This window comes from Castanea sativa, chromosome 4, assembly GCF_040712315.1.
Source record: "Castanea sativa cultivar Marrone di Chiusa Pesio chromosome 4, ASM4071231v1".
NCBI lineage: Eukaryota > Viridiplantae > Streptophyta > Magnoliopsida > Fagales > Fagaceae > Castanea > Castanea sativa.
The window spans coordinates 16,759,413-16,771,633 of NC_134016.1; the positions used below are offsets into that span (position 1 = coordinate 16,759,413).

General features: G+C 35.1%; 1 protein-coding gene across 2 annotated transcripts; it reads right to left on the reverse strand.

Moving 5' to 3' along the window:
- Positions 1-312: 312 nt before the first annotated feature.
- LOC142631631 (CBS domain-containing protein CBSCBSPB3-like) lies at positions 313-11,343 on the reverse strand. 2 transcript variants are annotated; one of them, XM_075805844.1, is made up of 14 exons: positions 11,047-11,340; positions 10,734-10,902; positions 10,155-10,287; positions 9,178-9,348; positions 5,041-5,119; positions 4,822-4,935; positions 4,452-4,518; positions 4,187-4,292; positions 3,907-3,965; positions 3,253-3,359; positions 3,033-3,166; positions 1,534-1,616; positions 1,344-1,433; positions 313-723 (listed from the first exon to the last, which is right to left on the reverse strand). In XM_075805844.1, the coding sequence occupies exons 1-14, from the start codon at positions 11,196-11,198 to the stop codon at positions 550-552; spliced, it is 1,638 nt and encodes a 545-aa protein (XP_075661959.1). In that variant the 5' UTR covers positions 11,199-11,340; the 3' UTR covers positions 313-549. The 2 variants fall into 2 exon arrangements, with proteins under 2 accessions (XP_075661959.1, XP_075661960.1); XM_075805845.1 differs by lacking the exons at positions 313-723; positions 1,344-1,433 and adding an exon at positions 2,667-2,766 and having other exon boundaries at positions 11,047-11,343.
- Positions 11,344-12,221: the final 878 nt, after the last annotated feature.

The window sequence follows — 12,221 nt, forward strand, 5'->3', positions numbered from 1 at the left end:
TTAGATTAACATTTTAAAAAATCTAGCATGATTGTGTATAATACATACATATATATATATATATATATATATATATATATATATTAATCTTAAGTTATCTTAAAATTTTTTGCAGACATAGAAAATATAACTCACAGGTGAATTTATCAAAATATCAAAATGCATCTCTAGTAAAAGAATCATTAAGTAGTTTTGTTAATAGTTACACTTCGTATAACTTGAGTCCAAATTGAAACAGTGAACAATATCATCTATATGAGACATTATTTCATCCCAAAGGTGTTAAGGCATTGAAGTATGAAGCAAAATTACTGGACATGAGAATGGGTATAGTTCTTAATAATTTCCTCTTGCACAAAAAAATATGCATCTGTTTCACAATTTTACAATAGAACACGCATAACATGACCTGCTTTACCAATCACATTTGCAGTGTTCTCCGTATGATTTGGGCTGAATTATTTTTTCAACAATTATCAGATGCTGGAATAAAGCCCTCAGTAAACCTCATGATCCTAATATGTTTGATTCCATAAAATCAGCAGAACCTCAGATCTTAGAGCGCTTTAAGTAGACCAAAACACCGATGCTTGTTAAAACGACTGCGCCTGCCAAAATTCCGAAGTGAAGAGTCATCCCACCATTTCTCATCATGGTAGAACTACCTGACTCTGGTTTTGTCAACTCGCTTGAATCAGAAGAGTCCAGATGCAACCTTAAAACCTGAGACAGAAAACTTGGTCAAAATCTAAAAGATACAACACTAATCAAGAACTACTTGCCAAAAAATTATGATTGAAAAAAGTACATTGTTCTAAAAAAATATTGGACGGTCCGGCGGGTGTGGGTCGGGTGTGGACACCCCTAACCATATTGATGTCTTAATAAAATCCTAGCCTCTTTACAAAGAAATCTTACTATAAAATATCAGTAACTCCAGCAACTAATGCATGTTAAACAAAGGTGGTCTCAACAAAAGAATTCTTATAATAAAGAGAGTACCTGCAAACACTGAAATGCCCAGTGGAAACTCAAGGATAAAAAATGAATCAAGCAAAAAAAAGAGGCATCGAGCATCGATACTTGATAGAAGTCAGTTCATTTTCCATAGAGAAGTCCACAAATTCAAAGGCAAAAGGATCAGTTCCAAAGGGCAAAGTCACCAAGAGCCTAATTAGTTCAATTGGCACTTCCTAGTGTTCCAATCAGAGCAGTCCATTATTCGAATCCCCCCTCCCCCATTGTAACTATCGAATTATCCAAAATAAAATAATAATAAAAAATTTTAAAAAATAAAATAAAAAAACAGATCCAGACAAGTCAACACAAGCCAAAACCATCACCTTCTGTCCAACTGATCTAGCATGGCTGATAGCAGCAACAAGATCACTATCGGTTGCAAGTAGAACTCTATCACCATCATCGTCTTCATACTAAGAAAAACAAAAATACATAAATTAATGAATTCACAAATTAAAAATTCCTACAACATAAAGAAAAGCAAAGCAAAACAAAATAACTTTGGAAGCTCACCAAAAGCTGAGGATGATCTGTGTCAATACCAGCACCAACCCTTTGCATTACAGCAGATACCAACTCATCCAAATTTTCAGCGGCTGAAGAAAAACCAGAAGCAAAACCAACATGTTATTTTTGGGTACAGTATCATAGCATTTCCAACATACTCCTGGTGTTCAAAAGACTAAAAAAGAAATCAAAATCTTAACAAAGCTTTTTGCTTATAGTGAAAAATGCAGCTTTTAAAAGTACAAGATTCATTTACTACCCAGCCCTCCCCCCCCCCCCCCCCCCTTTTGCACCACCAATATGCATTTTCCTAGCCCCAAATTCCAACATAACCACCAGAACTGTCACTATGCAACCTTTATATGGCATCAGATATATATATATATATATATATAAAAACAACACAAGCATCTCTACAGATAATATCTCTGCCATCGCCAACTTCACCACCAAACCTATTGTGCGCATTCTCAACAACCAATTTCACACCTCTGTGTTGATTCCATCCTATTGCATTCCTCAACAACCAAATGTACCATTGTGTCAACTCCATTGGTCCAAAACACCCAACTACCACTACCATCAGTTCATGTTACCACGAACACCCTCATACAACCACACTCTCCCCATGAACATCCTCATCCTCTTGCTATATTTCCTCACCACCAACCCCTCCCCCACAAAGCAAAAATAAATAAATAAAAATCCCAACTACTTCATATTTCTACTATCCCAAAAAAAGCGTCAATTTTGAAAACATGCAAAATTTAAGGAACAAAGGACTAAAATCATTCCATAATCCACGTACTTATCCGATATTTATATCCTACAATTTTAAATTTTAAAATGGAACAAGATTAGTTCAAAGAACAAGGATATCATCAAAAGTGAAACAAAAGGAATCTTTAGATTTTTGTTGATAGGCAAATATTTTGGGATATATAAAGGAAAAATGACCTATTATTATCAGATAAGGGGAACAAAACATGAGAGAGAGAGATGAAAAGAACTTATCTTTTGGAATACATGCACACACATACACACACACATGCAAGATTAGAAAACATATTTTTTCAAATTCATCAAAATCTTTTTCTCAATTCAACCCTAGCTAATAGTGGGACATCTTGCATTCTTACCTCTTCAAATACTTTTAGAAATCAGTCTGTAAGATGCTTACACTTTTAGTATTAGAATATACTCCCTCCATCCCACATAATGTGTCTTCTTTGCCATTGTCTGTCCCATATAAAAGAAGTTTAAAATTCATACTTCCCATTTCTCCTTATGCTTTGGAATTTTTGCCCTCCTCATCAAACAACTAATAACATATATAATTTTGCAACATACAAATCGCTTGAATTGTCAAAGCACTAAGTGCTATCATTTACATGCGTTTTTTGTTTTTCAAAGAAGACAATTGTAATAGGATGAAAAAAGCATCAAAGTACAAAAGGGAATTCAGATCTCATGAAATTGCAAAGATCCTGTCCTTGACCACTTACCACAATTCACTCGATGTAAACGACCCTTTAGATCCTCAAATTTGAAGGCAAATGAATTTCCAAGACCAAGAGATGGATAGCTACCAAGCTTCCCTTGCTCTGTCCCATCAGAAGCCATAAATCCAGACACTTCACTGTAAACAACATCCAGCAGGATTAGTAACCAGCCAGATAACAGATAACCAAAATAACAGCATAGCCAAGGGAGCAAAAGGGATACCTATGAGTATCATAATCATCAGGTGGCTCTAATGCAAGTGCTGAATCCCAGAACTTTTGCATCATGGTGCTTGCCACATCATTAACAGTTCCAGAGCTACCATCAACCTAATAAAGTCATAAAACAGATTAGTATTACAATTTTATCATACTTTAAATATAATTAAATGAAAAGGATACAAAAACACAAATTAAGTTCATGGCTTCCCGCACTTTTATGTTCATGGCTATTCTTTTCAGGCCTGAAGAACTTAGTGAGTTTGATTTGGGGCAATTACTCCCTTGCTGATGCTGACATAACTTACCAATTCAATTGAAGGAATTCAATTTTGTAGGGGTAAAGCCTCATCAATATGTTCCTTCAATATTCACTAAGACACTAACCATTTGATAAAAACGACAAACTTGACCAAGTTAAAGGACTTAATTACTCAATGAGAACTCTTAAGGACCCAATTGAAATTTTGCTACAATTATAGGGGCCAAACCTTAGGTCAGACGATACTTTTAAGATAATATTACATTGAACTAGACTATACCTTTGCATTTTATATAATCAATATTAAAAGAGTGAGAAACTTAAAACGCTTCATTTTATTCTGGAAAATAGATATTCTAAGCATGCAACTGTAGCATCAGGAATTCAAAACTTTACCATGGAGATTGCCGCTTGGGTTATCTGTAGGACATCAACACAAGACGCGACACCTCCATCTGCACAACAGATGTATCAATATTCTAATAATAAAATACTTGTCAATAATAAATTTGCTATACTTGGTTTAAGATCTGGGATAAATGCTCCTAAACCCCAAGGGATAACACCATCAGCTAAGGACCATGTCTCATAAGGCGGAGGTCAATAAATTAAATCTCTCCTTCCCCCACCCCTCAGAGCCAAAACAATTAACCAAAAAACAAAAGCCAATGCTCACCTTTGTCTAAAACCGGAAGATGTAAAAACTTCCCATCGTGCATTATATGCAGAGCATCAAGAATTGTTGTCTCTAAAGTTGCACATTCCGGATTTGGTGTCATTACCTTGTGATTTATATTAGAAAAAGAGGAGAGCAAACGAAAAACACCAATCACAACAACATCAGCAGTGAGATCACACTAATGTCAGAAGCTTTTAAAAAAAATGTGCTAATTGCACATTGAAAAAATAAGAAGCAATAAATTATAGGATTTTCACTGAACCTTTTCCACCAGAGTCAATTCAGGAGAGAGATTTTGTGCAACCACTCGCATAAGGATATCCTTCGAACTGTAATACAGTGGTATCACAAAACCATAAGCAAACACTAACTGATATTCAAAGACACATAAAACTTCACCCAAAAGCTATAATGTGAGGAAACAGGCGTGAGTGATCTGTTTCAACATAAACACAAGTAGTTGGATCACAACTCCTGAAACACACAGACATACCATATGTGCTTCTTTTTAGTGAAGCAATCATATATAATTATGTATATTTTATTTTCAGATAGAACTAGAGACATCTAATGCCCCCAAAATACAGAATATATGCCACAAAAGATAAATTCTACTAAGGAAAGAGTAATACGTAAGTATCCCCTGAATCTTGTTCCCCATCATAATGACAACCGAATTTACCCGCAACTCCCGCATCTTTTTTGCAGCAACATATACAGGATCTGATACTGAAACAATTGGAACCCTGAAAACATATAAAGCTACAAAATTTGGTAATGCCACAAGATCACAATATAAACTCTATTCCTTGGTGAACAGACTCATAAGCAAGTAAAGTTTAATAAAGTACTTCGCATTTTCTCCAATGATAGTTGACAAGGAAGGCTTGAACATCCGATCCCTCAATGTCTCTATAAATGCAAGTGGACCTGAAACAGATGATAAACAGAAAAGTTAAATTTCTGTGACAGGTATGATTTGTAGTAACCAAAAAAAAAAATAAAGAATATACTGCAGTAGTTCTGATAAGAAAAGTTGGAGTCTTCTAAACATTAAAGGGCTGCACTTTGGCCAAAGTCATTCGATTCTGATAATGAAGACTTCTCTATCTTTACATGATGAAAGTAACACTCATCACCTGAATGCAGGCCGATATTAGAAAGGTCGCCAAAAAAAAGGCAGCAACAGTTTATGCAAGCGATTACAAGGAGCCAAAATTGTATCTTAATCCTTTGGGGGTATAGCGCTTATGTGGTTAGTGGTTTTCTTGAATTGTGACAAATGGCATCAAAGCCAACCTAGTAACACCATGTAGCTTGAGGCCACTCCAGCACAATGTGGGCCTTGACGAAAACGTTAGAAATTTAAGTGGGGCAGATTGTAATACCCAAAATTGAATGGATTTGATTGGATAAGTGTGTTGTACAGGCATGTGCTGGGACCAACTTTTGCAATTAAGAAAACTGAATGGGACATATCTTTGGAAAAGTATTTCAGACCACAAATCTAATGAAAGGCATTAAGGGGGATTAGGACTATAATTGGTTGTATAACAAACCCTTGATCAGACAAATCCCTAATCAAATAAGGAATACTGTCGAGGACAATTTCATATGGTGATATTAATATTATCCAGAAAATCAAAAGTATTCATCCAACCATCCATGATACATATAATATATATATATATATATTTTTTTTGATAAGTAAGAAGTTTATTGATATCAAAAAAGGAACACCCTAGTACATAGGGAGTGTACAAGGGGTTAAACAATTCAAGAATAAAAATTACAAGAATCTAGGAAATCAAGAAAAGAAAAAAATGATCAGTTTCACAAAGCAACCAACCAATTCATTAAAGTTCTAAAGAAAAATAGCTTTAGGTCTAGTATGGATCTCTCATTATCTTCAAAATATCTACTATTTCTCTCCCTCCAAAGACACCACAATAAGCAACAAGAAACAATCAACCGTATATATCCATTTCGATGACAACCAAATCTGCCTTGCCAACATGCTAGAAGCCACACTACAAATTACGGCATAACCCAACTTAATCCAAACAAACCAAACACCATAGACCACAGATCCATGGCAAACGAACAATGAAGAAAAAGATGATCAACCGATTCACCATTACACTTGCACATGTAGCACCAATTCAATATCCAAACCTTCCTTTTTTGTAAATTGTCAATCATTAAGCATTTCCCTAAAATAGCAGTCCAAACAAAAAAAGCTACTTGAGAAAGAATCTTCTGTTTCCAAATACTTTTTCAAGGAAAACAATAGTCATTGGAGCCCACTAAAAGACTATAATAATCCTTAACCACGAAACCCTTCTCTTTATCAGGTTTCCAACACATCTTATCCTCACCAATTCCCTTTACTAAAGCACCATATATAGTATCCATGAAACCCAATAGTGCCTCTAATTCCCGAGCATGCACACCCCTAAAGAAACTTACATCCCAAAAGAGAACTCCATTAGCAAACTTCATAAGCTTAGTCACACTAGCCTCTTTATCTCGACAAAATCTAAATAATTCAGGATAGCTGACTGCAAGAGGTGTCTCACCACACCAACGATCTTGCCAAAATTTCACCCTAGACCCATCCCCAATATCATATAGAATGTGGCGAGAAAGAGAAGGCCATCCCCGACTAATATATTTCCACAAGCCAACACCATATGGACCATTAACAGACCTAGTACACCAGTCACCCCATCTACAGCCATATTTCACCTCTATCATTTGCCTCCAAAGGGCATGTCTCCATCCCAAATCTCCATAGCTACTTCCCAAGCAAAGCTTCATTAAAAAAGTCTTACATTCCTTATCCCCAAGCCACTCGAAGAAATGGGAGTACAAAGAGACGCACATTTAACCAAATGCAATTTTGGTTCATCACCAATGCCACTCCATAAGAAATTCCACTGAAGTTTCTCAATTCAATTAGCCACAGCAACAGGTATAGCAAATAAAGATCTAAAATAAGTGGGTAGATTAGATAGAGGGCTTTTAACTAAAGTGACTCTACCTCCCTTGGATAAGTACAAACGTTTCCATCCTGCTAATCTTTGTTCTATCTTTCTCCAAAATTGGGTTCCATATTGTTTTATATTTGAATTTAGCTCCCAAAGGAAGACCCAAATATTTCATTGGAAGAGTGCCTTGTTTACAGCCAAGGACATTCAACAATAAGTCAAATTTATGCACCAAACCAGCAGGAACCAACTTTGACTTGCCCAAATTTATCTTTAGACCAAAGACCGCCTCAAACCAAATGTATATAGTTTATTCAAGTAGTGAACTCAATAGAGATTTTTCAGGGATTATGCCCCCACACATATTTTTCGGGGAAAAGATTCTTAATGGTAGCCCCCAAAAGGGAAAGAAAAATAATTATTGGAAAAAGGATTAGGGTTCACTATCCTATCCTTTGTGATTTAGTTGACTAGTTGCATGAGGTTTACACCAAGTATGGAAAATTAAAAGCGAAAATTTCTAGAAAGTGAATGTATAAGACCATTGAATCAGGTGATTTCCATTCAAATTTGTCCTATTCCGGTCTCAATTACCAATAAATCCACATAGAAATTTGCTTTAAAACTTATGTTTTTTAGGTAATAGAATCCTAATGAGTGTTTTATGCCCATTACTAGTAGCAAAAATCTCAACTAATCTTGCAAGTTATTTGGCCATGACCTAAGCAAATGTGAACATCTAGTATAACGTTTCGGTTTCATGTCCAAACATAGGGTCCGTTTGGATAGAGCTTATTGCTGAAAACTGAAAACTGAAAACTGAAAACACTGTAGCAAAATAATTTTTAAATGTGTGAATAGTGCTGTGGGACCCATTTTTAATATTTTTTCTGAATAAAGTGCTTGTAGGTCCTATGAACAGTGCGTGAACAGTGAAATTGGTCTCCCGCACAGTGAAATAACGTGCATGAACAGTACCGGTTACTGTTCATGCGCGTTTAAAAAAAAAAAAAAAAAAAGCTACAAAACACATAATCTCAAAACGTGGCCACAATAAGCTGAATCCAAACTAAGCTATAAAAAGGTTTACTCCAAGCTTATCCCAAAGTGGGCTCCTATGAGGGGTGGCTTGGGTGTGGCCCAATCCTTCACATCTTTTGCATAAGAGGCCTCTTAAGACTTGAACTTGCACACTTGCACTTGACAGCCCAATACTTAACCATTGCAGCAGACTATGGCCCCTTTACATGTCAAAAATGTCATACACAAATTCTATAAAACAGGTATAACCATTAAGTACCTAAATTTGCAAGCCAAGTGCTTATACAATCTTTTGCAAAAAGGTAGAGTACACTCATACTAATAAAATTAAATATTAAAAAGCATAAGAACTTCCATTCCAAACAACACCCCCCCCCCCAGAAAAAAAAAAAACATATCAAACCATTTATGTTTATGAAATGAGTTTTTTGGTAATTTTTCTATATTTGATTGTGACCCTAAAAAATAATTATATGAACCAAACTTTCAATAAAAACATGAACATTACAAAGACTAGAAAATCAACCTAATTTGTATTGTTTTGAATACGCATTTACTAGTTCAAAAACATTATATATATACACACACACGCATAACCATAAGAAATAGATCAACACACCAAAACAGAAAATGCTTGAACTCTGGCAGTTTCAATCCTAAAAAAGTGGAAAATGTTTTCCATCCAAAACCCGTTGTTTTCTATTGACCAAACTACCATTGACCAGAGTTTTCTACCATATCAAACACAGAAAAATGTGGAAAACACTTCGACCAAAACAAACAAAGCATAAAAATTAAGCTTAAACGTTAATTATAACTTAAAACAACAATAACAGTTGCAAGTGATTAATACAGGAATGCATGTGTAATATAAATGCTATTTCAGCTACTAGAACATGCATAAGTGTATTATAAATGGTATATTAGCTACTAGTACATATAAATTTGCCAACTAACCAGAAAAATTGCTTCCCCACTGGCGCTCCACCCCTTCAACTGCAGCAGCAATTGCACTACCCTGTTCGGCAGCCTTCTCCATTCTAGATATAGCGTCATAAAGGCACTTTGTAATATCTAGCAAGGCAATTACTTCACCATTTTCTACAACTGGTAGATGTCTGAATTTTCCTGTTAACCAAAACTGAGATTACAATAGAAGAAAATAGTACATATACAAAGAAAATAAGATGATAAAAAAAACAAGATGAGAAACAGCGCAAGGAAAATTTGCATTGTGTTACCATCAAAATGCATTAACAATCAAGTGACAGTATAAAAAATAAAATGAGATCATGGTTACAAATACATCAATGTGATGGAACAGTCCAAACAAATGTTGCATTAACTAAAATAAACAAACATTTTAGTGTTCCAAAAAAACTCCAGAAAATGTGTTCACACCTAACATAAAAAAAATCAAATATAAAAAAAGTTTAAATTTTTATATAAAGAAAGTCCACTGAGCTAGCACCAAAAGAGAAAGGAGGAGAGAACATCCATAGATTTGTTATATAGCTGCACACACAACCTGGAAGAACAGTACAGCCAAGGTCCAACTATCTTAGCTGAGATTTTATTCACAGAAGAAAGATCATATGAGATCATGTGGTGACCAACAGAGATATCAGGATGCTAAGAAAAACGATCAAAAAAATAATTTCTTGTACATCATGAATTCATGTAAAAACAGGACTTGAAACAGTTTCTTTTACTCTCCAGCTCATTCTATACTATATTCCTGCTTTTCAGTCTATTATCCAATCATTTCAAACATATGTAAGAACTTCCTTTCTTATAAGATTCAGTCAACCCCATGTATCATTGTGTCAATTTGAAGGCATATAGTACAACAAAAATCCAAGTTGACTAAGCCCCCAAAACTAAGCATAACAAACAGAAAAAGAAGTAGAGATATATATAGATATAAACCAGACCTTGGATCATCTTCTGAAGAGCTTCAATAGCAAGCGAATCCGAAGTAACAAATATAGGATTACGGGTCATGATTTTCGATACTATAGTTTGCTCCGGTCTCAAACCCTCTGCTATAACTCTAATGGCAATGTCCTGATCACCAATACATGCAACCAAACTTAAATTAATAAGGATTCAGTTAACGGGGTGCCCTTAGGGCATTTGTTAATAGAACATTATAAGAAAGTTTTTATACCCCACTCATACAAAGTTTCTTATTTCCTAGACAAATTCCTTTAGTAGGGCATCCGCTAACTATTCCTAATAAATAAATAAACACACTAAAATCACTTAATAAATGCAATAAATTCTTAGTAATCCCAAAAGCTCAAGTTGTTAAGAAATAGTGAATTTAATTACTACATGTGGGTCCAGACTCAACCTTAATAAGTGGGGCACTAGTACTACATGTGGGATTTTAACCCGGTTCTACTGCCTTGTTCCAAAAGCTTAAGTCATTACAAAACAGTAAATTTAAACGTTTAACTCTAATTCTAACAAAAGAATGGATAAAACAGGACAAGAAATGATTGGGAAACCTTATCAGTGAGGATTCCAGAAAGCAAGGCGTTGGCATCCGTTAAGAGCACGGCGTCGACTCGACGAGCCGCCATCCTCCGGCAGGCATCGGAGACGGTGGTTCCTTCAGGAATCGTGAGAGCTTTCGACAATCTCAGCTTCTTCACCGTCCTTTCCACGGCAGTAGCACTACACACATATCAATCAAAAACAACATCAAAACACACCCACACCCACACCCACACAGACATATAGAAATATACAAAAAAAAAACACACACAAAACACAAAATTTTGTTGAAAACAAACGTAATATTATTGGGAAGTTACGGACGATTGAGGAAGCGGAGGAGAAGAGGGTTTGGGAGCATGTCCATATCCATTATTGTCGGAAGCAGAGGATCTCTTGACGGTGGAAGGACCACGTTGTTTCTGGGTCACACTGTTCCTTCTTGGACCAGTTGTAGGACCCACTTGTCCACTCATCTTCTTCTTCTTCTTCTTCCTCAATCAAGAGAGAGAGAGGGTTAGGGTTTGGGCTTCGCTATTGCCTCTTGCCTCTTGCCTCTTGCCTCTTGCCTCTCTAACCCTTCTCTCTCTCTCTCTCTCTCTCTCTCTACTCTAAAATGCTCAAAGTTTGAATTGAAAGTGTTCACAAAAATCAAATCAGTTTTTTTTTTTTTTTTCTTTTTTGAATTTTTTAAGAATGTTCCAAAACTTTTGTTTTGTCTTTCAGAGGATACCTTTACCCATTATTGTAACTACCACACAAACAAAACAGTACTGCTTTTTAGTATCTACCAAAAACAAAAAAGTACCCCAAAGATAAAAAAGATACAGTTTTTACGGTTGTTACATATGATGTTTTTTTTTTTTTAAATTTATGAGCCGAGCCTCACCTGGTCGTCGTGTTGGTTTCGAGGGTGGCCATGACTATTCGATTCTGCAAGCTAATCCTTGGAGGGAAAATGGTTTCTAAAACTAAAAGAGAGTACTGATTATAATTACAAATATTGTGGGCGATAATTTCATGTTTTTGTTGAATAATGGTAATTATATTGTTGTACTATAAACAGAGGTACCTATCTTTATACATAAATGTTGGTTTATCAAGAATAGGTAAGAAATGGTTTTGGAATTGTTAATTTATTATCAAAAGATGGCTTAGAATCAATGGTTGGATTTGTTCATTTCTTATGCCTTATTAGTATTTTTGTATTAATTTGTCCATTTCTTATGCCTTATTAGGTAAAGTAATAAATATGACAACAACAAAAGCTTTTGTCTTAACACTATTATTGAGTGGCTCATGAATTCTCAACGGGTGAATCGGGATTATTTATCTATATTCATATATGTTATTTTATCTTATTTAAAATTATACTTTTTATCACTTTTTAATAATTTATTTAGTTTTTTTTCAACCTCTTTTATTTGTTCATTATTCCTAACATTTGACCTATGTGTCAAAATAGCATTTAATGTTTCAAATGTGTTAATTTAATCTCG